The 27,874-nt window shown below is 39.1% G+C and overlaps 1 protein-coding gene across 1 annotated transcript; it reads right to left on the bottom strand.

The window, feature by feature from the left end:
- Window positions 1-26,979, bottom strand: chd4a (chromodomain helicase DNA binding protein 4a). The gene is made up of 41 exons (XM_017482090.3): window positions 26,678-26,979; window positions 26,030-26,166; window positions 22,243-22,361; window positions 21,784-22,032; window positions 21,411-21,529; window positions 20,176-20,444; window positions 19,644-19,768; window positions 19,395-19,527; window positions 19,015-19,184; window positions 17,291-17,527; window positions 15,979-16,182; window positions 15,611-15,822; window positions 12,905-13,036; window positions 12,475-12,574; window positions 12,165-12,356; window positions 11,352-11,552; window positions 10,804-10,941; window positions 9,787-9,908; window positions 9,516-9,689; window positions 9,205-9,346; window positions 7,086-7,217; window positions 6,887-7,004; window positions 6,446-6,570; window positions 6,198-6,290; window positions 5,964-6,102; window positions 5,594-5,763; window positions 5,293-5,470; window positions 4,987-5,073; window positions 4,792-4,883; window positions 4,535-4,668; window positions 4,295-4,439; window positions 3,912-4,071; window positions 3,447-3,550; window positions 3,100-3,328; window positions 2,369-2,428; window positions 2,131-2,286; window positions 1,921-2,029; window positions 1,149-1,281; window positions 859-1,054; window positions 459-622; window positions 1-280 (listed from the first exon to the last, which is right to left on the bottom strand). Exons 2-41 carry the CDS (start codon window positions 26,091-26,093, stop codon window positions 266-268), a joined length of 5,841 nt encoding a protein of 1,946 aa, XP_017337579.2. The 5' UTR covers window positions 26,094-26,166; window positions 26,678-26,979; the 3' UTR covers window positions 1-265.
- Window positions 26,980-27,874: the final 895 nt, after the last annotated feature.

Raw genomic sequence — 27,874 nt, 5'->3', positions numbered from 1 at the left:
TTTTTATTACTCTTTTATTTTCGGTCCCAAAAACCATCATAATAACATTATATCAATAATATTAATAAAGAAGAAATAAGAACTAAAAAAAGAAAATAAAATAGCTTCAGATTCCACAAACTCCATATTTTTGCCTACAGACTCATGTCCATCTGTAGGTAAAGGGGTGTGGCTTCAAGCTAAGGCGAGATGTCATCTGAGGTGTCAGTCGGGAATGTAGAGGTGGTGGGTGGTGCTTGAGTGGTGGGCTTAAGCCCAGTGCAGGCTACTGCTGAGACACCTGGAACAATTTAAATATTTATTTTTTTAAATTTAAAAAAAAAAAAAAAAAAAAAAAAAAAGGTTAGAAAAAAAAACAACAAAAAACAAAACCACCACCACAATACAGTAAAAGGCACTTCTCTAGGTTGCATGCCAGTTACACGACAGCACTATAGTAAAGAGGGATAAGTCAGTACCTGCTGGGACTGTGTCTCTGGGCCTCTGCTGGCCAAACGGCTGAGAATGTTTCTTTCGGACATCTGCAGCCGCACAGCAACAGGAGGTATCCTGGCAATGGTTGCTGGGAGACGGGTGACATCTGCCTTCATGTCACTCAGCAACTCCTCAAGCTGTTTCAGCACTATTAGGAAAAAAAAAAAAAAAAAAAGAAAAAAAGACAGAAAAAAAAAAGTGAAACTGGGAAAGAATAAAGTGCCTATAAAAGCTGGTTTCACGGTCTTCGTTTTATTTATCTGCATCTACAATGCACACTAGAAATCTCAATGAAAACAATTCACAGAATGAACAAACCTAAACAGACAAACTGAGTTTAGATTCTAGATTGAGATAGCCATAGTTTCTGCTGCTGCAGCCCACCTTTGTGCAGGACGGCATTGGCAGGCTTGTTGCCAGACATGGACTCCTTGCTGAGGTGCTGATGTGACTCAGCCAGGCACTCCACCTCACTGAAGCGCGTGTTCAGAGCCATGGAGGGATGAGAAGGATCCTCAGTCATGTTTAAATATGCTGCCCTTCGTAGCTGTTCCTCGATCACCAGCGCCTGCTCCAGCAGCTAACAGGGAGTGAGGAAGTAAGAGGTCAGAAATGTAATAAAAATAATAAAATAAAATATATTTTAAAAAATAAATAAAATAAACGCTCTGTACCTTGAATCTCCGGGCCAGGAACTTGTTTTTGATCTCCAGAAAGTTTCCTCTGTTCATTTCACCCTTAAAGGGCTCATTGAGGATTGCAAATTTTACATCGTTCTGAATATCCTGCCACCGAGCGTAACCATGTCTGAGAAGAAGGAGTTAAAGATATGCATACAGTGCAACAGGCACTTGTAAGGGATTAGGGATAAGTATGGCTGCCAGTACTACCACCACATTCTGGTATTTCACCAGTTTAATTATTATTATTTTGTTTTTTTTAATTTGTAGGGTTCAGTCCCAGGTCCACAGTTCAAGTCTGAGATCAGGTTACTGCCTATGTCTATAAAAATATGTACGAAATTTGTTTTGATTTTTTTTAGCTTGTGTGTGATAATTAACCTAACAAAATTATATTTTCATGTGACAGCCTGTTTGTAAACCCTTTATTAGCCTAGAGAATGCCATATATGACTGTTGGGTATAGATGCCTTACACAATGTAGCATTTTTGAGTCACCTTGGTCACCAAGTGTTTTGCTAAACTTGTTTTAAGTGTTTTTCCCAATACCCTTCCCTGCAAAAGCAATCAGCATTTACTTGACAGACAGCATGGTGACTTGAAATGATGCACAGTAGAGATTTTGGAGTGGCATCAGCGTTACTGATATTCCATATTACTTTATTAGGTACTAAAACTGATTCCTTCCTTGGTTCAAGAGGAAATCCCAACTAAGGATCATGTGTACACTTCAGGCACATGGAACTAGAAACAGCACAAAGGATACTGTATAATACCAGCGAGAAGCCAGTAGTCATGCCGGCGATGCCAGATCTCATTGGTTTTCTTAGTTACAGTGGCTGCTCGCTCTTCATTCTGCCACAGGGAGTGCAACTCTGCAAAACATCATGTAACAAATAAACCAACAAAAAACAAAACAAAACAAAAAAAAAAAAAGTCACATGAACCAAAGAAATTATTTGGTCGTCTTTCTTACCAGTAAACCCTCCATCTGCAATATTGAACATGAAACGGGTCTTTGCTTTCTTCTTCTCTTCACTTGCTCCTGCTGCCACGCCATCTTTGCCACCATCACCATTTTGTAACTTGGCTGGTTCTTCTATCTTACCAGACTCCTTTTCATCCTTTTGTTCTACAAGAAGGATAAAGGTAGTGAATTTCCTTAAATAGAATTCAGTGTAGAAGTGAAAAAGTATGCATATATTGCTACCTACCTTTCTTCTCATCTGGAACAGGAATGGTGTCCATCTTCTCGGTCTTATCTTCTTTTTCATCTTATGACACAGGTGGAAATAAACATGAATTTTGAATTTCACAAAACACAACTTGCTTTAGCTGCTTTCTATCTTGCATTCATATCAACATGTCTGCCTTCTAAGAAAAATATTTATTAGAGAGAGGGGCCATCACCTAAATCAGGTGTGGACAAATCATTAGCCCGTGACCAGTTTTTTTTTAAATTTATTTTATTTGTAGTTGCTGAAATGTAGGTTTATTAGGCTGCTTGATACATCAGTTATGAGTATTTTGTTTTTGTTGCATCCACCAACAAGGGAAAAAAATAGCATATTGACTTATTTAAGATTCATTTAAATGCATCACACACTAAAGCCCTTACCTATATTTCCTGTTGAAGTGGCAATACTACTGTGTGCACCACACATAAATCAACTGTTAGCTTGGACATGTCAGTAACGCAACAAAATACAGAACATTACAGCTGAAACAGGCAAGTACCCCCCCCCAAAAAAAATAGCCAAACCTCAATCTGTTATCTGTGGCTTCTTATATCACATGACTACCACTGATATGGGCCAACGTGCTTCCTCCCAGACTAACACTATATGGCCTACAGTTTATTAACACATTCAAATTAACAACTTCCCAATGACAATGTGAAACCTTAGACAGTTGTGCTACTCAGGAGCCAATACACTTTAATCACCTTTGTTTGTGGACTCCTCTTTTATTGTTTCAGAATCTTCAGTCTTTGCCTCATCAGAAGACTTGCTTTGCTCAGCAGCTTCTCCAGTTTTCTTCTCTTTCTCCTCTTCTCCACTACCTGTTATTTTCTCAGTCTCTGTAGTGGATGCAGAGACAGGGTCTTTCTCTCCTTTTTCTTTCTGTTCAGCAGGGGAGGGTATTTTCTCGTCGTCATCAGGAATATCAATGACCTAAAGAAAGGATTTGCTTTTAACTACAACTTTAAAACTTCATAGCAGACATGGGGGAAAAAGAAAAGGAAAATAAAACAAAACAAAACAAAAAAACACTAATCGAGCCATCACTCACCTCTGCTTCTGACTTCTTGCTCTGCTGTTCAGTCTCACCATCCTTCTTCCCTTCCTTCTCTTTTTCAGTCTCTTTACTTCCATTTTCTGTCTTGGAGGTATCTTCTGTAGAATGTAGAAGGAAGGTTTCATTAATAAACCCTATGTGGCTGGTCATTTATTCACAGTGGCTGATATTATAGTAAAGAGTGTGCAGAAATAAGTCTTGATCAAAATAAAATTGGCATCCCTGGTTCTCATTAATTCATTGTTTCAAGTATCTAAGTCTGAAGTATGTGCTGTCTCATACGGGATTATATTAATTGGATTTATATTTAGGGTGTATAGGGTATGGGGTTCTGTTTGTATTATCTTCATAAAACTATATGGTCTGTCGTGTTCACTTCTGTACAAATTGCTTTTTTATTTTGTAATCAAACTGGATTTTAGCTGTAAGCCATAGAAAAGCCTGTAAGATGAAGCAAACCTGGAACTGGTGTGTTGGGCTGTATGTCCGCTGGAGTGCCAGTGGAAGAAGTTTTCCCTGGTGAGTCAGGGTGGCCAGCAGCCGCGAGGTTTTTATTTTCTTCCAGCTCCATCATCCAGGGCATGGACCACTGACCATTCACATGTTCAAATTCTTGCACCTGGAAACAGACAGTGTGCACAACCATGAATTGAAAAAGCTCGAAAATTAACTGAACAAAACACAGCTATGACAGTAGTAGACAGAAGACACTTTACAAGCTGTCAAACAAACATTTATTTAAGAAAAATCTGATCTTTTAACCAAATGAATGATCAAATACAGCCTGAGCAGCAGAACAGAACTACGAACGAGCAGGCGAACATCACTTCAAAAGGTTTTACCTTCTTTCGGATGAGTGACATCACCCCAATTCGAGTAAGAACATGCTGCCGTGACAGCCCTTCTCGTGGCACACCATCAGCAAAGGTTTCAGCACCGTCAGCACCAGGCTCACACAAGTGCCTCATAAAAAGTGACACATATGCCCTGTGGAGGGGGGCGGGGTTCAAGATTACATAATGCCTAGCCAAAGATTCCTGATACAAGTCACGAATGGAACAATGAACAAGGTTGATGCATACTTGAACTCCTTTTCAGATTTCCCTCGTAGGTCTCTAACCAGCCACTGGGTGGTGAAAGCATCCTGAGGTGGCATTCCATACCGCATTACAGCATTTAAAAAGGCCTTCCGTTGGCGTGCATTGAAACCCAACACCTAAAACATAAATGCACATGTTAAAGGGGGGAAGCCCCTACTGATACTGTAAGGTTATTTCATTGGTGATTAAATTTACATAAACAAACAAACAAACAAGCAAGCAAGCTTGAATAAGCTCACCTCAATGTTGCCTCCAACTCTGGCCAGCAGGGGGGGCAAAGGCTTATCCTTGTCATTTCTGAGCCCTTTTCGGTTAGGTCTACGGGAGTTTGCTAAATTAAAAAAAAATTATATAAAAATTAGCACAGTCAAAATAGCTGCATTTCAGGTCGAGCAAATGTTTCACAGACGCCTTGCCACAGATGAAGCAGTTACCTTCTGCCCGCTCATCAAAGTCCTCATCTCCTTCTTCTGAGGCAACGGAGTAGTCTGACTGACCATCAGACTGGTCATCCTGCCAGTCTGTTGTGAAAAGAAAAACAAAAGTAATACGGCCAAAATTAAAGGACAAAATTTAAAATATTTCAATTACTGCAATATGTGGTACTGCATCACATTTAAAGGCAGGCCTTCATTTAGTTCATTCTCTGATCGCACCAATTCCATAACTTCAAAACGCAGAAGTTTGTAATTTACATTTGAACCCCATGTGAATTTGTGCTTAAACACTCCGTCTGATACCTCTGTCCTCCTGGGAGCCGTCATTGTAGTTGACTTGTTTACGGATGCGCTTGCCCTTGCCAAGGTTGCGCGCCAGATCTTCCTGCTGCTGCTCATAGTGGTGCCGAAGCAACTTCTCCCAATAATCTGGATCCACACTCTCCTCCTGCTTAATGATCTCTCTCTGCACCTCCTCCTCCTGTTACAGGAAATTAGAGGAGACAGTTTTACCTCAGGATTCAACACGTCATCTTGCAGTTCAACACAAAGATGCTTTTGTTCTACAATATAGGTTGTCATGAAAGATCTGCTACACACTAACCTCATCTTCCTCATCCTTGACCACATACTGAGCCACTTTGAAGGAACTAAGATACTCGTTCATACTCTGAAGCTCTGTGTCATCTGTAGCATCCTGGTTACGGTCCAGCAGCCGGTCTATGGCCTTATCGTCATAGTGAATCACACTGCTGTCCTCCTCTTTGTTCTCCCCTAATAAAAGGTGGTCAGAAAAAAAACGTTGCTAGGTATTTAACTATGGTTATTTTTATAGAATAGGTCCAAGTGTGTGAATCACAGATTTGATCAAGAAAAATCCTGCTCATCTTCCTCCATTACAAAACAGAGCAAATTAAGGCAAAAACAAATGGGTTAGAATGTCAAGTTCTCATAAGGCAATGTAATGTAATCACCTTCACCATCGTCCTTGAACAGTTCTTCTGTGCCGAATTTGAGAATGTCATCAAGCTCTTGCTTAGACATGGACCCAGTTTTGGAGCCCAAGCCAGGTCGTACCACCAAGTGGGTCAGCATCATCTTCTTCTTGGCCACCTATGTAAAAGAAAAGAGAGGCATAGAAGTAAATATAAAGGATGTGTAAAATAGCTCTGAGAGTTTCAGCAAAATATTCTAAAAACAGGCAATACCTGAGTAATTCTTTCCTCAACAGAGGCTTTGGTGACAAAGCGGTAGATCATGACCTTTCTGTTCTGACCAATTCGGTGAGCTCTGCTGAAGGCCTACATGAGAAATAAAAAAATATTATATTATATTATATTATATTATATTATATTATATATATATATATTTTTTTCAATTACAAACAAGTCGACAGAAGGCCAAAATACTGTTTAGGTGTATACAAGGAAGGCTGTGATGTTGCAAATAAACGTGCCTGAATGTCATTGTGAGGGTTCCAGTCTGAGTCATAGATGATAACCGTGTCAGCTGTGGCCAGGTTAATACCCAAGCCTCCAGCTCTAGTAGATAGAAGGAAAACAAACTGAACAGCACCAGGAGCTGAGGGACAAATGAGAATAGTTCAGCCTTCCTTAGACAAGAAGACACATTTATTGGTAAAGAATGTCACAATTTTTTTGTAATAGTAATTCTTGTGCACACACTGTTTCAGTGCTTGAATTAACAGTGCTGACCATCAGTTCTCACAGTAGCATTTACTTGCCAGTGAAAAAAAAACAATATACAGGTTCACGGTTAATTTACAGAGTTGTGTCACACCACAAGTGAAAAAGTGCTATTAGAGGATTGTTAACATCTGTTATTCTGCCTAGTAGTGTCTTGGTCAGTACAATATAATCTATAAACAAATACTTACCATTGAAGCGGTCAATGGCTTCCTGTCTCATTGCCCCAGTGATACCTCCATCAATACGTTCATACTTGTAACCCTCATTCTCCAGGAAGTCTTCCAGCAGGTCCAACATTTTAGTCATCTACATCAAGTAACACATGAATAAACCATTTCCACTCTTATGGATAGAGCTTGGCTTGTGTGTGTATGCACGTGTATGTACCTGAGAAAAGATAAGCACTCTGTGCCCTCCCTCTTTCAGCTTGCGAAGCATTTTATGAAGCAACAGTAGTTTCCCAGAAGACTTTGTGAGGGCACTGCCATCATACATCCCATTTGGCATCTTGGGTGCTTCCTATTTCAACCAATCAGGAATCAGTTTATAAACAGTTAACAGTCCCAAATTCTACAATCAACTATATTCAGACCTGCTCAGACCAGAGAGGAATACCACCTATACAAATCACTTGTCTAAGGTAAAAACTGGCATGTATATCTGGAGTTTGCATACACTTTCTTCCTATTCTGGAACCAATACACAGAAATTATTATTATTATTATTATTATTATTACTACTACTACATATTTGCAAACATTTGATCATCTTTGAAACTGTGCCTATTAATGAAGTCGATATACTTGAACAAAACCACAAGGAAATTTAGCTTTTGCAATCATTTAAATCAAGAAAAATATAAATAGATGTGATATTCTTCTGTGGAAAACATAAGTACACCCTTGGTCTCAGAAACTATTATTGCCCCATTTAGCAGAAATAATTTATTTTAGGCATTTTGCATAATTGTCCACCAGGCTTGCTTGAATTTTTGACCACTCTTCCATGTAATATTCTTTCAGTTGCTAGATATTTGAGGGTTTTCTTGCATGTACTGACCATTTCAAATCCACCCACAATTTTTGAATTCAATTTTTGGCATTCAAAACCAGGTTTTGACTAGGTCATTCCATAACAGTCAATTTCTTTTTGAGACATTCCTTGATGGATTTGCTAATGTGCTTAGGATTATTATCCTGTTGAAAGGTCCACATTCAGTTCCACTTCAACTTTTGGACAGATGGCCTCATATCATCTTCACACACTCTCTTTGATATGATGCAGAATTCATAGCTGAATCAATGAATGCAAGCTGTCCAGTCCCTGAGGCAGTGAAGCAACCCCAAACCATAACATTTCCACCACCGTGTTTCACAGTCAGTATTAGGTGCTTCTCCTGAAAAGCAGTCTATGGTCTGCGCCAAACATGTCTGCTGTTACTGTGGCCAAACAACTCCATCTTTGATTTGTCTGTCGAGAGCACATTATTCCATATATTCCATTATATAGTTCTTGGAGTCTTCTTGTTGCATCAGACCATCAGCTCTTGGGCTGAACTTGCTGGGATGGCCAGTCCTAAACTAATTGGCAGTCATTTGAAATCTGCGCCACTTGTAGATGATTTCCTTAGAGTGAAATGACGTATTTCAAATAATTTGGTGATCTTTTTAAACCCCTTGAAGGACTCATCGGCACCCACACCCTTTTTTTTCCCCTGAAGGCCTTACAGAACTCTTTAGAGCTTGGCATGATGTCACCACACATCTCAATAGCAAAGGGGACAACAGACACTAGATATGAGAGGGGTATAAATAAGACAGGTTCCACCTGCACTCTCTAAGCAGGTTCTAATCACTGGCACCCAATCTTCAACACCTGATTCTAATGATTCTGATCTCTTTATGGATTTGAAGGTGTATATGTGGATTAAAATGTAGGGGTGTACTTACTTTTTCCATGTGAGTGATAATTTTTTTGTTCATTTAAATTGTGAAAATTACTACAAAATATATGTGTCAGTTAATAGAGTGGATCACCTTTATTAATAGGCACTGTTTCAAAGACGATCAAATGATTGCTTGTCCAAATATGTCAAAAAAGCATTTTTTTCACATGACTATTTGTTAATGTTAGTCAGCTCAAACATAAATTTATAGATTTTATGGTACGTTAACAAACATTCCCATTTGCCTTCAGAGAACCCGAGGGTGCTGCATCTTTCAAGTGTAAAATCAAGTTTAGACAAGAGCCAAAAGGTTATTAATGTGAGAAAGGGAATGGGTGATGGAGCAGGGCTCCCAGGGGGTCAGTTAACACAACTGTCAATCATTCCATACTTTTAAGCAATAATTCATAGCAGCATTCTCTGATGTTACAATGCAGAATTCCTACATGAAATGTGCGAAGGTTTGCAGGTCTGAATATTAATTTAATATATTAATATTAAATATTAATTTAACCAAATTATTAATATCGTCCAAGTTGAACAAATCTTTAAAAAGCTTACCATAGCAGCTACAGGGAAAAGGTAGGGGTGATTGCAACATTTCTTGAGATCCATTACAACATTAAGCAAGGACACTTGATTTCCACCTCCTCGAGTGTTCAGAGCCTCAAAGTTGCGAGTAAGGATGAACTTGTAATATTTCCTACAAAGTATAAAGACTGTACTTCAGAAGATTTCTTTAAGACATTGAAAAATAAGAGTCAGGTAAAAGATGAAATCTGTTCTCTTAATAAAACTACTTTTTATCCCAACTACTCAGAATTATTTAACCTTTTTCTCTAATCCCACTCATTCCATCTTTCTTCACTCACTTCTGCATGGGACTGAGTTCTACACGGACGATGAGCTCAGTCTTGGAGGGCATGTGCTTGAACACATCAGCTTTGAGTCTTCTGAGCATGTGTGGTCCCAGCATGTCATGGAGTTTCTTTATCTGGTCTTCTTTAGCAATATCAGCAAATTCTTCCAGGAAGCCCTCCAGGTTGCTAAAGGAGATGGTGAACACGTCACGGTTGTGTTGGATGATCAAATGGGGTACTAGTCTTGCTCTGTCCCCCCCGCCCCACACACACACACCCCTACCTAAATCTCTCTGGCGTGAGGAAGTTGAGCAGGTGGAAGAGCTCTTCCAGGTTGTTTTGGAGAGGAGTTCCCGTAAGCAGCAGTTTGTGTTGAAGGGGGTAATTATTCAGCACTCTGAAAAACTGCACAGCGCACACAGGAATAGCCACAACATTAGAACACAAATGCACACTCATTCATACAAGCAGTCTATAGCCTGCTCCAAGTGCAAAGATAGCGTTTAATTATACAACCAGTTCATTTTGACATTTGTGTTACATTACTACCTGCAAAAAAATGCTTATAATTTTGTTACACTTACATACACAGACAGGTGACAAATTAAAGGTAAATACAACAGTGTCTTAGGAAGGTGCTGTGCCACCACAAGCCACCAGAACAGCTTCAGTGTGCCTTGGTATAGACTCTACAAGTCTTTGGAACTGTACTGGAGAGATGGACATTTCCAAATGATAATACATCCCTGCATGGAGCAAATGCCTATCATACACATTAGAGTTCCCCCCCCCCCTCAGTACTTTACAAAACACCATTATGTCCAAGTTATCTTCTGTTCGATATTCCCACAGCAGAACACAGAATTCGCATAGTTTTTCGCCTCTTCTTCGCTGTAATTCAGTCAGTCCTAAATGTCCTAGAGCACATGCACATGTTACGTGCTAGTATGGATACTTCATCCTGTGCAAGCATCCATGCACGAAGTCCTGACATGCAAACAGACTAGTACACAGACATACAAGTCAGCCATAACGAACCCTCACTCAGATCTTTTCTTCCTGCCATCTCGATCCAAAACTGAATTCAAGTGGGCATGTTCAGCATTTTTATACAGGCATGGGAGGATGTAAAACTATCAGGCAGTACACTTGTCTGGAAGCTTTGGCAACAATAGGTTTGCCTATTCACTGAATCTGCTTTCTGTTTGCATTTCAATCTGGGTAAATTTTCAGTACACCTTGGTAATAAAGCTTAGTGGACACTGACTATTTAAATTTGTCTTGATGTCTTTGGACTCACCTTGGACTGGTTATTTTTGAGTCTGTGTGCCTCGTCCACCACCAGACAGGCCCAGTCAATGGATCCCAGGATGGCCATGTCAATAGTGATTAGCTCATAGGAAGTCAGCAGCACATGAAACTTTACTGAAGCCTCTTTCTGTGTGAAGGAATCAGTGGGTAAAATAAATAAATAAATAAACAAACAAACAAACAAACAAACAAACAAATAAAAATCATGAGACACCAACAGAGTACAAAATATAGCTGAAGACAGACTGCTGATCTTTTTAAACAATACGGTCTAACGATTAATCAAATAACTTGCTCACACTCGTAACAAAAAGGAATATACTTTAGAACCAAAAGCACAATATTTAATCAGAAATCTAACTGATCATTGTACACAAATGCGGTCATATCCAGATTTAGCAAAAGGGCTGAGAGCACGTGCAGCTTTTCTTTCTTTTTCTTTTTTTTAAAAACACAACCAAAAAAAAAAAAAATGTAACCTGAAATTTACATTGTAGTACTTGTTAGCAAATAACTAGTTGATGAGGTTGAACCCACCTTCATTCTGGAAGCCTTTTTGCCTCCGCGGATGGCATTGTCCTCAAATGAGAACTCGTTCTCTCGGATGACAGCTCTGCTGTCCTTATCACCTACATAGGTGACCACGTACATATCAGGAGCCCACATCTCAAACTCTCTCTCCCAGTTAATAATGGTAGAGAGAGGGGCACTGACCAGGAATGGCCCTTTAGAGTGACCCTAAAAAGAAAGAAAATGAAATATTAAATGATTACCATTGAAATCCATGCCCTGATCAAGTACACATTTATTTGTAATTGGAGCTTATGTATTTTGATAGACACTTTAAAAAAAAAAAAAAAAAAAAACCTTTATAAATTAAATGTCTATGATGAGGTGCAATGCTTTCACCCGTCAAACTACTTAATAGTGAGACAACATACTGTAACCTGAAATAAGACCGTATAACTCGATTCATAGGCAATGCAATATCACCAATTTTACAAAATCATTTCTTTGGATTCAGCCATTTATCTAGTCTGACATGTTCTTTTATTCCTTTTAGGCCAGGACCAAAAAAAGTGAGACATTACAATTATCACCTTTGGGTACTGGGTATAGAGATGACAACACATGAAAACCACAGCGATCGCCAGTGTGTGGTCTGAACAAATGCTTGCACACTGCAACTGAACCAGCAGATGGCAGACATCACTTTCTAGACCCAATCCATATGTGGAATGGCCATCCATGTTGATTAAATTTGTACAGCCATTGATGGGTTCTTGATTCAAAATGGCAACCCCTCAATTCTATAAAGGCTCACCACAAACCCTCCCTCCCCTCACACACCTCTTTGTAGAGTGAGTAAAGGAAGACAGCAGTCTGCACAGTCTTTCCTAAGCCCATCTCATCGGCCAGGATTGTGTCAGTACCCTGAGCCCAGGAAAAGCGCAGCCAGTTCAGCCCTTCCAGCTGGTAAGGATGCAACGTGCCACCTGTCGTGTCGAGATATTCTGGCTGACGGTCAAACTTTATGGTGGGCTGAAAAAAGGAAAATAAAAGGTCAGTATCAACCAAACACCATTATGATGCCTGTTTTTGTTGTATATGTGACTGATATCTAGGACTAGTTATTGTATATGCACACATCAGGACTCACATCAACAACTGGGTTGTCTGGAGGTCTGTCCAGTCTCTTCATTTTTCCTTTGATCTTCAATTTTTTACTTGGTCTACCATCATCTCCCATCATGAGCTCCCTTATCAGGGAGAAGTACCCAAATACAATGATGCAGTTAAAAGTGTGTGGATATCAGCAAGCATGGCATGAAGTTTAAAACCGAGCAGTTTGTAAATTTGTATTACAGCCATCGTTATTCTAAAACATACAATACCCACTTTCCTAAGAACACCTTTTTTTTTTTTTTTTTTTTTTTAAATCACAGAAATAAAGAACTTGCATGTTTACGTTTTTGAATTCAAACTTTTTAAAGATTATGATTCATTATAGATTTTCTAAAGAGCACCTGCCAATTGGTTAAATACAATTGTGTGAAATTCACAGACAAAAGGGTGTGTGTTAGTTATACCTGTGGTTCCAGTACTGTAGTTTGTAAGCATCATATTCTGGGATCTCCATGTCTTCTAACTCCCAGGTGGCCTGGTCATACGGAAGGTCTCTCCACTTGATGAGGTAGTGACAGTTATTTTTCTTATCAACACTGAAAAGGAGAAAGGAGATTTAGAAAATTTGAGCTTAAAACTTCATTACCTGTGATTAAACTTCGTCTGCACTCACTAATTTGAAACAAAGCCGTTCTCCTTAAAGTGCACAGTAGCATAACTATAATACTTTAATATTATTGATAGAACACCACATCGAACCAACAATGTGCTTAATATTTCACTGTTAAGCAGTGGCCTTCCAAGGCCGGGGGATGGGCATTCCAGAGAACAAAACAAAAAAGAAAATAGTGTCACTACACACTTCTCTGGCCAAATTGATATTACAGGGCACAAAGATACAGTATTTATGCACAAGTTACTCACTTAATCAGACACCTCAAACATCAGCAGGACTTTCTGGACACGCTATACAGTAAATGCCACTTTAAAAAAAACAAACAAAAAAAAAAACCATCTTTTAAAAGTGCAGGCTGAAGGAAACGAGACATTGGGCTGAGTTTAGCCCATGGGCCTCAAGTTTTAGGACACCTGTGTTTTAGTACACCTGAAAACATGAGTTCTCAGACTTCAGGCAAAGCAGCCACATGCTTAAGCTAAAGGACTTCGTGTCAGAAGTCGCAGTCTTGTGGCCATGGGGGTCAGACTGACCAGGCCTGCTGCTAGGCTATTGTTTACGAGTTGCTATGTAGCTAGTTACGACTTCAGTCGGCTTAAAATTGGCTATTACAACAGAGAGAAATACACCGTCATTAAGAAATACACCGTCATTAAAGTTTGTTGAGTATTTAAAGTTGTACACAGGGCACACAAAATGAGAATTCATACTCAGCATTTTCATTTCAAGCACTTTTAAAACACATTGAACAAAAATGCTGATTTTCCAGGTATTCCCGGCCTTAAATTTCAATTAGCTAAAAAGCACTTTTAAGCGCTTCCCGGACCTGTTCAACGTTATAAATATTTAAATGTACCTTTATTTTTACCTGAAAAATATATACATACAGAAAACTAATAGTTCACACTGAACTAACATCTATAACTTTTAAAGTGTTCTATAAAAGGTCTACTGAAAGCTAATGGCCAGTGGCAGTTGTGTTTAATAACGTCAGCTATGGCAGATCAATTTGTCTTTACTTGACTTCAACTCTATCAGACTAATGGTTCCAGAAATAGTTTGTAGTCTTCCAAATCTTAAGACCTGACCCCCACCACATGCATACTAAAATATGTCTCTCTTTTGCACACATCTCAAGCAGAAGTAAACTTCTAGCATTTTAAAATACAACAAAGGGGAAACAGAGACTCGTAATCAGTCATGAATCCAACTGGGATGTCTTGTTAGTGCATGTTAGTACCAACTACTAAGTACATAAATAAAATAAAAATTAAAAAAATGAAAAGTTACATGACCCAGCGCTGGGTATGTAAGAACATAGGGACAGAGAAAATACAAAACAGGAAGCACATAAAAGTTAAATACTCAAAGATGTAATAGTACATCAAACAGTAATTTCTAAATCGGCCATAAATAGTAAGCTCAGAATTTAATACCACATAGTTAAAAGCAACATTTTTATGAACTTGCATTTCAAAAATCTATCGATACGAGACATTTTAAGACTTTTTAAGGATTTGTAGGAACCCTATTCAAATGACCCTGTTATAACACTCCTACTGAGCTACATGTATCAAAAGTTTTAGGCTACCTCAAAACCAGGTACTTTATTTGAGTAACAGATTAGGTATGTGTAAAAAGGCAGAAGCAGAGGCGAATGTGTTATGGGTACCTTTTGTGAGGCTTACACTGTAAATCATCTGTCAAGTTTGATAAACTTTGATGAAATTTGTAGGCGGAACAAAAAATACAGTTTAGCATATCATTCGAATGACTTTAAACGCTAAGTGCACAGAGCTTAATGGATCTTGAGACGTTTTTGTTTGGTATGAGTCAAGGAGTAAGCTGAAAAAGTTGTCTACATGCCTCATAGTTCCCAAAATACAACCCAAAAAAAATAAACATTTTTTTTGGAGTGTTTAAATTAATTTGCACAATATTAGAAACATTATGTAGTATGAAAATTAGCTTACAATTTCCATAACAGACAGAAAAACAACATGGGGATCATTCATTCAGCACAACTCATAGAAAGACATTTTTTAACAGAATTTCTTGTTACTTTGCTCTAAAAATTAAAGGCCAGAAGCATTTTTTTAATTAAAAAAAAAAAAATCTTATTTCCTGGAGAAACCCCATCAGGTCGACCATGGAAAATCTTATTTTATATATGTAGAGAGCCAGGATCTTGACCAGTACTATCACAGATTAGGCTCTACATAAACTTTTGTGATTATTGTCTAAATGGCAAGCACTATTATAGCCATAAGTGGCAATCACCTGGGTCATAAAGGCATAAACAAAAATAACATCATCTAGTTCACAAAAGTAGGTTTTGCATCTTTACACAAATTATCTTTAATCTGAATGGGCAGGGCCAGCTACAAATGCCCAATTTACTGATGGTTGTACTTTGTACAAAGTGAATGAATGTTTGTTTTTGAGGCCTGTACCATTCCAAGAGCAAAAGAAAATGGAGAACTTGGAGCCTCACCTGTGATTGAGGATGCGGTGAATCATCATCCACTCCATCTTGATGCCAAAGCGGTAATACTTCTCCTCCATCTGGGCATAGATGGGGTCTTTGTTCTTCCTTTTTTCACTCTTATCTTCATCACCTTCACCTCCAAAGTCTATGGGTGGGGGTTCATCCATATCATTCTTGCGCTGGTAATTTCTGAACATCACCTGACAATGCAGTTCCAGCTGAGGAAGGAAGAGAACCTTAGACTGGTGGTATTTGTGCAATTTGACTCATTCATAGAAGACAGAACTATTTTTCAATTTTTTGTTTTTTAATTTTGAGGAGATCTTAAGCTAAACCAATAGTGTTCAAGACATGTCAAAGATGTATGTACAGACCTGCAGCTCAGACACCCAGGAACAATGCCAATAAGACATGTTCTGCCATTTTGCAAAGAATTCCCTCTCAGGCCGGCCAGCCAGTGGAGTAGGGTCTGGGGAATTGGCTGGGAGGTCGGGTGGGCGGGGAACTGGGGTGGGTGGAGGTGGGTCTCCCCAACGCCAGGTAAGGATCTTCTGCACTTTCCCCTTTAAAGGAGGACACTGACAGAAGAAACAAAGAAAGTAAAGCTCCAAATCCAAAATAATTATAATAAGTTAACAAGCCAAATTATTTTACTACTCAAACAATGGGCCACTTGCACTTAGGGCAACTACGTTCTGAAATGGCTACTGGTTTTCTCGTCTCTGGCAGCATTGTTTACGTTAGTCAGTACTGGGTTTTTTTCCCCATTCATAACAGGATCAAAGTGAGTTTTGGGAGGTATTTAAGACTGAATATTTTCAAAGACAACTGAAGGAATATAAGCACTACTATGTCCCTCTCTGCACAGCTTCTTCAGAATTTAACAGCTTTAAGCTTCCACAGCTTAAGGTGATCTCAGGAGACAATGGTAAATTAACCTAGGTCAAGACCATGTCACAGTTTCCACCTACACGGTCTGTAGTAGACATTTTTACACTAGATCAGCTAGTTAATCCAAAGCCAGAGAGGGTCAGAGAATTCCGTAAAAAAAGAAAAGAGGGAAGGAAAAATACAAAAAAAAAAAAAAAAAAAAAAAAAAAAAAAAAAAGTAGGGTCATTGAACAAAATTACTATCACTAAACATGATTTTACATGATAATGACCGGCTAACATGCTTTAACTATTTTACTTTTATAGTGCAGAAGTTATCATGGAAAAAAAATATACAGACTCATGCGATACACTGGCAGTAAAAATGATTTAACGCGTGTCTTGAAACTAAAGTCGTGAGCAGTATTCTTTCAAGTGAAGACACCTTGTTAGCAACAGAACAAGCTACTTTGCAGTGAACGGTGTAGACTAATGTTAGCTTATTTGTTCATTTCTGTTAACAGCTATTTTCTTACATTCAAATGAGTATATACATGATTACACATTACAGTTTGAAGCCTTTCGCCAGTTTACTAGAAGGGAAAAAAGGGAAATGCAGGAACTGCCAAAAATAAAATATGGAAGTGTTTGTGCCAGTAGCCCTTTGGGAAAATAAATTAGATGCCTTTACTCAGAAAATTCTGGTAAGTCACAAGGTACTAATTTAAAAACTGTTCAATATCCTCTACTCTGAATCTGACGAGCTGCCCTGCTTGTCAGTTAACCCTGTCCACTGCAGCTGAATGGGTCACTCACAGTGCAACGAGGACAGATCCACTCTCCATTAGGAATTTCAGGCAGGGGCGGGTTAAGGCAGTGGATGTGGTATGAAGAAGGGCAGGTGTCACAGCACAGCAGCTCTCCTCCATCCTTACACACTCTACAGAACTCCATGTGGTGGTCATCTTCTTCCGCCTCACCTCCACCTGCATCGATCTCTTCTTCCCCATCTGAAGCCTCCTCACGTGCTTCCCACTGAATACCCTCCTTCTCCTGAGAGACATTTTATACACAACTTTATAAAGTACCTTTTAGGAACACTCAAAATGGCATTTATTTGTTGCTTTAAAAAAAAAAAAAGTTGTATTCAATGCTAAAAAGATAAAGCTCTAATAAAGAACAACTTTGTTATATTCCCCTTTTTACCTTTCGCAATTATCGCAGTAATAGATAGTAGATTAAATTCAAATCACTCGATGCAAAGCCCGATCTGATGAAGGTGTAGGATATTAACATTTATTTAGTGCCTAATAGCCTCTCTGGCTGCATGGAACAATAATTGAATAGTTTAATTATTTGGCAACCCTAATTTTAGTTTGTCTGACTGACATACTAGCAGGAATCCTACATGTTGCATATAACCTCCAAATAGCAAGTGACGTCAAATCAAACACGGCCGCAATTGTTACCTACAAATGAGTGCAGTGCTATATAAAAGCATTAGTTTTAGATCTATCAAAATACAACAGTCCACAACATGACAAATCTACCCAATAATCTGCGTTTTTCTCTCTCTCTGTCAAACTACACATGCTACTCCTGAGACACCAATGATCCTGACCACTTCTTCTCTCTGGACCTGCCTGATCCATCCTGATGCCCTACTTCTGGTTGGAGTTCTGTTCAATTGTAAATCACTCACTGTTGCTTAGGCTGGTCATGTGGGGCCATCCTCAAAAACCCATGAAGATGTTTTGGATTGCATTTGATATGAATAGTTATAATATAAAGGTTAAGAACTACAATTGCTATGAACATTTTTGCACTCAAGTCTCCATCAGTGAACAGTGGATAAGTTCAATAAAAGAGAGACTTCATATTAAAACTATAATGAATTTCCTGGTTACACAAATGTAGTACACATTTATAGAAGGGATTTATTTATAATCGCACTATCCGGTGTCACCAACATATGGATGGGTTCCCGTTTGTGTCTGGTTCCTCTCAAGGTTTCTTCCTTATATCGTGTCACTGAGTTAGGGATAATTTTATACATTTAAAATTTTAGATCAGGAATTTATATATTTATGTAAAGCTGCTTTGTGACAATGTCCACTGTTAAAAGTGCCATACAAATAAAACTGAACTGAATATAGACATATTCGCTTGTTAAATCTATAACACAGACTATACAGGTACTGATTTGAGGAGGAAAATATACAATCGCTTATCACAGCTGGCTAGCTTCTTCCTTACAAAAAACAAACAAACAAAAACAAACAAACAAAAAAACATGGAGATGTTAGTGGTCCACCCCCTCCTTTTTATCTCAAAAGGCATGGAGGTTGAAAACAAGGTAAAAAAAATGGCATAACCTTTCCTGATAAAACTTGCTGTGAACTATATAAATAAAACTAGTCCGATAAACAAAAATGGTTATGCACCATTGCTCAAACGTCCACGGAATCTGATGCGTGATCCATCATCAATCAGGAATTATGGCATTAAGATAACATGAGCACATTTACAGAGTCACTTACACAGTGTGGACAGCTCCATGTGCCTTCAGGGGCTTTCTCCATATCAGGATCCAAACAGACCATGTGATAAGCTCTGGGACAGGTATCACACAAGATAATTTCTCCTCCCTGCTGACACACCTCACAGTAGTCTTGGTGGTCAGTCTCATAGCCATCAGCATCATCATCCACTGAATTAGACATGAGAGAGAGAGAGAGAGAGAGAGAGAGAGAGAGAGAGAGAGAGAGAGAGAGAGAGAGAGAGAGAAGGGAAGTCTAAGACACTGTAGACAGTGTGATCATACTTGAGTAGGCGTTCCCTGTAGGAGTCATGAAAATATATTACATCTAGATTTATTGGGTTTATTCAGTGAAACACTGCAAAGTTCAGTTTTCCCCACCTTTCTTCTTCTTCTTGGGCTTAGGTTTCTTTTTCGAACGGCTGCTGCGGCTATTGGAGCTATCCGACACGGAGACGCTGTTAATACTGCCATCGTCAAAGTCACTGTCTACGTCCATATCATCATCTTCACTCTTAACAAGCAAGCAACAAAATAACAAATCGTCTGTCAGCTGTGGTGCCCATTACAGTGGGGAGCAACATGCAAGTAACAATGCAAACAAAGATACAAAAAAGAAAGATCACATACAGAGGAGCGTTTTCTCTTGCTATTGAAGCCACCCAACTTGATCTTTAGAGGAGCAACTTTCTTAGTCTTGATCTTCTTCTCCTGAGGTTTGGGAGTAGGTTTGGACTTCCTGCGGGCATTAGGACCTGTGAAAAGAACATGCCAGCTGGTCAGAGATTTCAATTACTCCAAGAGATTTACAGTGCAACATTTTAGTTACTGAAGCACTCGTAAGAGCTTGGTCAGCTCTCTCATTCTCCTCGACCCATTCCAAGTGTGGAATTTGTTACCTCTGGAAGCTATTTTGCACCCTGATGTTCTACAGTGTTCACTGAAATAATACACCAGCAAGCTACACGAGGAAAACGTATTCATCCAAAAAAAAAAAAAAGTAGTCATAAAATTCAGATTACTGACTAAAAAAATTTATATTTTGGCTTTTGGTAGTAATCAATGGAAGGGTACAATCAATGTACCCTGAAGTTTAAAACACTCTCTGCTCACGGTTGCAAGATTCATATCATATTATCAAAGCAAGGAAGTCTCAGCTCACCCTTTCCCTCTTTAGTCTTGGCCTTGCGGAGTGGAGGAGCCGGAGGTGGCTGGGGCTCAGCAAGTGCAGTGGCTGCAGGGGCAGTAGCTGGAGTCTCAGCTGCCACCATACTCTCCACAGCCGCAGCTACATTGGCAGCTGCTAGGGCAGCGTTGGCGCTGGCAGAGCCACGCAGAGGGTTGTTGGTGCTGAATTCACGCCACTTTGCCCCAAGTACCATCATCATTTTGGAGACCGCAATCTTTGGGTTCTTCGCTGCAATAAGAGGCCTGGGAAAAGGCAGGAAAGTGAAGAGATTGAGAATCTTCCAATAAGTAAGTAAATAAAGATAGATAGATAGACATACACACACACGGAAGACATTTGCGATCAAAAAATTAATGAGACAACGGATCAGAATTTCAGCTTTCATTTCCTTATACTTAACGGCATACTTATATAGCGCTTTATCCAAAGCGCTTTACACTGTGTCTCATTCACCCATTCACACACACACACACACACACACACACACACACCAATGGTAGCAGAGCTGCCATGCAAGGCGCTAACTTGCCATCGGGAGCAACTTGGGGTTCAGGGTCTTGCCAAAGGACACTTCGATATGTGGAGTCATGTGGGCCGGGAATCGAACCACCAACACTACGATTAGTGGACAGCTTGCTCTACCACCTGAGCCACAGCCACCACATATATTGTCTTATAATTTAGAACATGACACCTTTGGTGGCAGACCACCCAATATTTAGGTGAGCAAAAGTTTTGGAACAGACAGTCTTAAGTGAATAACACTCAATATTTGGTTGCATATCCCCTGCTTGCAATAACTGCATCAAGCTTTCGATTCACTGATAATCACCAAACTGCTTTTTTTGTGATGCTTTTCCAGGCTTGTTCTATAGCCTGGAGGGGACTGTGTGTGCGATTACACACACATATACATACATTTTTATATATATATATATATATATATATATATATATATATATATATATATATATATATATATATATATATATATATATATATATATATATATATATATAAATAATTTTAAGCGCATACACACAGTGATATAGTCAGCTAAATGTGCCAGCAGCACAATGCAATACAATACTGACCAATCAGATTTGACAATTCAACCACACTGTGGTACAATATAGGAAAATATATATTTTTTTAACTTAGTATTTCATGTATATCCAAAGGGTGACTGATCTCTGAGCATACTGCACCTTACAAACTGACTAAAGGCCTTGTAGTTGGTAAGAGATCTGTAGTCCTCTTCAGTAAAGACATGATCAATGTCCTCCATGCCCCAGGTATCCAGCAGCTGCGAGGAGGTCTTCGGTTCCTGGAAAATGTTTTACAAAACCAAATGCATGTTTATTTTCATACATTTGGCATTTATAAATATTTCTCTCTCTCTCTCTCTCAAGAAAGTTCTACGAACGTATGCATGCAGTTAACTGTTAGCAAATAATATTCTGCCACAGACCTTCTATGGGCATAAAAAAACAGATGAACCCTGTTCCATGTACATCTCTATACCAAACACGGCTCTACAATTATAAATTGAACCAACAGCGTCAAGTGCAGAATACTCACAGAGCTATCGTCATCATCTTCATCCTCTTCTTCCTCAGGCTCCTTCCTCTTAGAAACAGCCAAGCTGGAGCTCCTGTCAGCAACTGCACTGTTCCGCTTTTTGTCTCTGGAGGTACTGGGTCTCTTCTTCTTCTTCCTGCCAGGCGTGTAATCACTGCCCTCGCTGTCAGAACGCCCTACGGGCCCATCTTCCTCCACCTCATCCACATCATGTCCCTCTATAGGCTCAGGGGAACTAATTGGGATATCCTGGAGGGGAAAAAGCACTTGGGTATTGTAATACATCAAATATTCAACAAAAAGAAGATGTCCTATATTAATATTAGTGTTTCAGTGCAGCAAGGCCTCAGGAAAGCATTACAGTACAGTAAATTGGGACCAAAAAAAAAGAACCACTAAAAAGTGTACAAAAAATGAGAGCAAGATTTTCATTAAAGGTGAGGAATCTGTTAGGCCTACCTCTCTACGAGAGCGCTGCCTCTTGCTGCTTTTGCTCTCACGACTGCTCTTCTTGGCTTTTTTCTTCTTTTTCACTTTAGGGGCTTCATTCTCTGACAAGTCTTCATCCAGGTCATCATCTGTAGGATAGACATAAGCTAAGAGCTTAGATTTCATTCATTCAACACAAACAACTTTACATCCCATGTTAGACTGTGGGCCAACCTTCATCAGTTCAATTCAGTGACCCTGTACAGTGTCAAAACTAAAATGTCAGGATCTACCTTTAAATGTAAAAGTCCATTAAATCTGCTCATCTCTCAGATTGCCTTCACATGCGCCATCGGACCATCGAACCAGTTGCAAGTGAACTCTAATGCAGTTTGATTGCAGTATGAAAGCAAGTCAACCCTGAATAAACCCAACTGCAGGAAGTGAACCAAATATTCTGCATATTTTAAGAATGTTGGTACCGACTTGGTACTGAAGTATCGGTTCTCGTGACATCCCTAACATGCATATACATCCATTTCTAGGTTTAAGTAAACTATAGCAGTGTAAATTTCTATAGAGGTATATGGGAGACTATAGCAAATATCCTTTTTGCATTATTATTTGCTTAAACAGTGAAAGAAAGAAAAAATCCAGTATTTCCTTTCCATATTATGAGAAACCCCCTTGCAGCAGTGTTTTAGTGTTTTTGTCATTTAATTCCAGGGCAATGTAACAAGCAGTGTTATAAAATGTAAAGATTTTTTTGTAAAGAAGGGAAAAATATATTTATAAAAATATATTTTAAAAACCTTTACTATTTTGTGATATTACTATTGCACTGCATAATACTTAGTTACAGAAAACTGGATATAAATTCCACAGCTTAAATTTATCCACACTGAGCTCAAGGAAAAAAAAAAAAATGTTGAATATGTTGCAGATGTTTGGCCAGATGAACAAAAAGAGAAAATAAAATGTCATTTATATAGTTACCTAATCATTTATTTTGTGCTGGCTCTGCGTTCTTCATGCTCAGGTGAGTTTTGTGATTTCTACAGTGCCCCATATGATTTCTTCTGCTTTTATGTATCTCATACTACATTGTTTCAGAAATCAAAACCAAACAAAATCTAAGATAAATCAAAGGCAACCTGAGTAAACACAAAATGATAATGATAAATGATAATGTTATTTATTCAAGAAGAAAAAAAAAAGTTATCCAATAACAACTGGGCCTGTGTGAAAATTTATTTGCCCCCATAGTTACTAAATCCCCAAATCTATGAAACAGCATTCATAATGGGGTTCAGCCAGACTAGACACAAACAGGCCTGATTACTGCAAACCCTGTACAATCAAATCAACACTTAAATAGAACTTTTCAACAGCATGAAGTTACTTAAAATGTCTTACAGTAATACACAGTAACACACAATGCCAAAGTTGAAAGAAATTCCAGAAATGATGAGGAAGAAGGTGATTGAAATACATCAGTCTGGGAAGGTTACAAAGCTATTTCAAAGGCTCTGAGAATTCAAAGGACCTCAGTGAGAGCCATTATCTCCAAATGGAAAAACACGGCACAGTAGTGAACCTTGCCAGAAGTGGCCGACCTTCAATTCCTCCAAGAGCACAGCAACAACTTATCCAGGAAGTCACAAAAGAGCCAAGGACAGCATCAAAGGACCTACAGGCCTCTATTACATCAATAAAGGTCACTGTTCATGACTCCACTATCAGAAAGACACTAGGCAAAAATGGCATCCATGGAAGAGTGGCGAGGTGAAAACCACTGCTAACCCAGAAGAACATTAAGGATCATCTGAATTTTGCCAAAACACACTTTGATGATCCTCAAACCTTTTGGGAGAATGTTCTGTGGAAGACAGGAGTCCCGTTACATCTGGAGTAAACCAAACACCGAAACCCACAAAAAGAACATCATGCCTACGGTCAAGCATGGTGGTGGAAGTGTGGTGATGTGGGGATGCTTTGCTAGTTCAGGGCCTGGGCAACTTGCAGTAATTGAAAGAAACATGAATTCTGCTCTCTACCAGAAAATCCTAAAGAAGAATGTCCGGTCTTCAGTCCGTAAATTGAAATTCAAGCGCAACTGGATTATGCAGCAAGACAAAGCACAAGAGTAAATCCTAGTCCTAGAAGTAAGTGAAAGACTGATCGCCATTTATCAAATTTGTCACTGCTGCTAAAAATGGCACAACCAGATTTTAAGTTTAAGGGGGCAATTAGTTTTTCACATTTGTGATCGGTCTTGGACAACTTTTTTTTGCTTCAATAAAAAAATAAGAACTTGTGTGTTAACTCAGGTTGTGTTTGTTTTATGGTGTATTTCGTTTGAATATCTAAAACTATTTAGTATAAAATGTACACAAAAACAGAAGAAATTACTTTTTCACAGCACTGCAAGTGCACGCAGTAAATGTTTGCTTAGCTTTTACGTAGCCTTAATTCTGACAATAAATTAAAGTGTTTATGAGCACACTTTCAGCCCTACAGGCCCAGCATCCAACATTTCTTTTGCTTTTGGGTTTATTTAATTATGTGCAGTGTGAAACACAAACAGCAAATAACCAATAGTATCAATCTGGCTCTGATTCAGACTCGGCAAACGGTTTAAATGTGTGAGAAAGTGTCATCAATAACAGTACACAGGCTGGTTCAGCAATAAGACCTGTGCTCTGGTCTGTAACTGTGTGTAGGGCCTCTCCGAGAAATGGCATGTAGAAACACTACTTCGTAAAGTGACTGTCTCCTACTCACTAAATATTTCAGTAACATAACCGGGAATCATCATAGGTAAGCATCACACCGAGGGATGCTGTGTTCAATCAAGTACATTCACTATTAATTGATATAATGGACTACCGAAACAAAGCTATAATGCTATAAGAAGTTTGCACATACAGTTTTCTTATGATAAATCTTATAAAATCACTTAGATTGAAGTAAGAACAAAAAAATAAAGAAATAAATAATGTAGGCCCCAGCAGTGTGGCTTCCTAAAAAGCTGAATCTGTGTGTGTGGGGAACCCCCATTACGAACAACTGATAACCATGACGTCCTTAAATCTTTGTCATGCCAAAAAAAAGTCCACAACAGGTAGAAGAGACAAAATAAACAACTCGTAATACTTCAGTTTATCGGAAAACTGACTAGTAGCTCGACAGACTGCTTTCTGGGGGGAAAAAAGGCATCTGAAAAAAGCGTGGATTCGTCACCAACTCTCACACACACACGAGAAAGAGAGGAGGAGAGAGAGAAATAGAGCGAGGGAACACCGGTAGGCCGCAAAGCCAGCCATGCCGGGAAACACTAAATCTGCAAAGGCTAACTGAAAAGCTCAAATACAGTTCAATGAATGAGTTTTAGTAAGCATTAATGTTTAATGAATTATTCATATCAACCGACCGAGACTTAACTGCACGAGCTTGTGTTTGAACCAGTTAAAGTAATTAGCAAGTTAGCTAAACTAATAATGGTTGGAAAAATATCAACTATGTGACTGAACTGCGAGACAATGTACAACAAGAAAACATATACTTATTACAAAAATAGACGCGTTCATTCCCCCCCAACAAGATTGTTTCAGAAAAGTGTAGGTGTTTGTAATCATCGTTTGGAAAAAGGGTTAGACTTAACATTTGCACTGTAACACAACTTTCTGAACAATATTATATATTATATATATAAATAATAAAACACACATAGAATCAGAAACGTTCATCTGTGAGCCACCAGAAACCGTCAAAAGCCAGCAAGCCTATTTAGAGATGGTGTGTAAATGTGATCTACCTTGTATCATTGACAGGTCTTCTGTCGGTCCGAAATCATCTCTGTCGTCTTCACTTCCAGACATAGTATTTGTGTATTTTCACCGTCTGGTTTGGCTAAATACACGACTCCCTCACTCCTCTTATTCAGGCTTGTGACTTCCGAGACAGGGCGGGAGAGGAGCCGGTTTCGAAGAGGTTGAAATTAAAAGCACATTAAGAAAACGGAAGTTAGTATCAGTAGCCGATATATAAACATACACACATATATATCCCTCATATTTTTTACAAGCTTCTTCATTTCCGGGTTTTTAAACCATTTCGAATCCTCAAATATGTCAATATAAGAACACAGGCACAAAAAAAAAAACCGGTGAAACTTACACCCGGCAAATGTTTCACAAGCTAGCGAGGCTACACTATAGCTAACTGTTAGCTCTTTCACTAACTAGCATGCAACGCAGGCTAACGCGCAAAAGCGTGTGCGTGTGTGTGTGTGTGTGTAAGCTAGCTGCACCGGCTAAATCTGTTAGCACGATGGATTCATCTTTTGATGTTTCGGGAAAACTTCGCTTTCTTTTTGTATTCGATGGATTTACAATTACTAGTGTCCGGTGACTGATATTCCTCTGAGAGACACCGGCGGACAGTGTAACGCTGGTGTACTCACACAACTTGAGTAGAGCCGCTGGTTGAAACAGAAAGGAAAATGTGAGGCGGTCTCCAAGTGCACGGTTTCCACGCGCTATTATCTCTCTGTCCAGCAACAGTTAAATGCAGCTCAAAGTGGTTCCTTTCGTGTGGATTGTAAAGCTATAGGATTTCCTGCGGTATAGGGTCCGTACAACGTCGCCGTCTCTCCCTCTCCCACTAACACCCCTTGCATACACACAAAGAGATCAGGGGGCAGACATCCCATAATAACCCCCTACACACATATACACACACAGACTCACCCCTCCCCCCACTCTGCATAGTTACCTTGCAACATACAGACCATAATAATCCACCCCCCTACATACACACACACACACTCTTCCCCATTCCACTATGGCCCTTAGCAACCGTTACCATAGGGACATTTACCCCTCCCATACCCATAAACATCCCATAATAATAATGAGCACAGTCACTGACATCCCACAATAAGCATAACTCCAAAAAAGAGAGAGCCCACAGGAGACAGGGAGAGAAAAAAAATCAAGTCACATGGCAACTCAAGGCCACATGACTGCATCCTTTCAGTCCAGATCATTGATTTGTTATTCATGTGTCTGGAGCCACTGTAGGTACAGTAGGTACAGGCATAGTACATGACAAATTACAAAAATGATATAAATAGAGCAAATAGGTCACATAATAGACTGTGTCGGTTTTATTAAAAATGCTAATTTCACATGTGATGCAGTGGCTGCTTCTTCTTGAGTCCAAGACAAATTTCCCTTTGGGACAATAAAGTATACCTTACCTTACCTTACCTTACCATACATAACTGCACTTCTAAAGGCCTACTACATACTACTATATTATACTGCTGTATCTCTTCTGCGTTTGGATCACAACCAGAGCCAATATCACAGCTAAAGCATGTAATGTAAGCAATTCTGTCCTTTCGCTCCTTGCATTTACTAGTGTACCAGTTTTGTGTAAAAGGGCCTACAAGCTTAAGAATAATGCACCTAGTAAAATGGTACATGGTTTTGGAGTTAAAGAGCCACTATGATGCTCAGAAGACTGCTAGTGCTTTATGGTCTGAATTGAAGAGGAAGCATGTTAACCTTTATGTCCAGTGCTCAGCCATTTAATCCAGTTTGCATAAACAGTCCACACAATGATGCACTGCATGTGCAGTATGAGGAAGAAGCCT

Source organism: Ictalurus punctatus, chromosome 12 (assembly GCF_001660625.3).
Source record: "Ictalurus punctatus breed USDA103 chromosome 12, Coco_2.0, whole genome shotgun sequence".
In the NCBI taxonomy this organism is placed as follows: domain Eukaryota; kingdom Metazoa; phylum Chordata; class Actinopteri; order Siluriformes; family Ictaluridae; genus Ictalurus; species Ictalurus punctatus.
The sequence above is the reverse complement of the archived record's forward strand: the minus strand, read 5'-3'. Positions and strand labels throughout refer to the sequence as shown.

Bases quoted from the DNA above. Each gene is read 5' to 3' on its own strand.
- chd4a (XM_017482090.3), bottom strand. From the start codon at position 26,093: ATGTCTGGAAGTGAAGACGACAGAGATGATTTCGGACCGACAGAAGAC. The intron at 7,005-7,085 runs GTACATACACGT...TACTTGATGTAG, and splicing joins GAGTGCTTATCTTTTCTCAG to ATGACTAAAATGTTGGACCT. The intron at 1,055-1,148 runs GTACAGAGCGTT...ACTCCCTGTTAG, and splicing joins TCCTGGCCCGGAGATTCAAG to CTGCTGGAGCAGGCGCTGGT.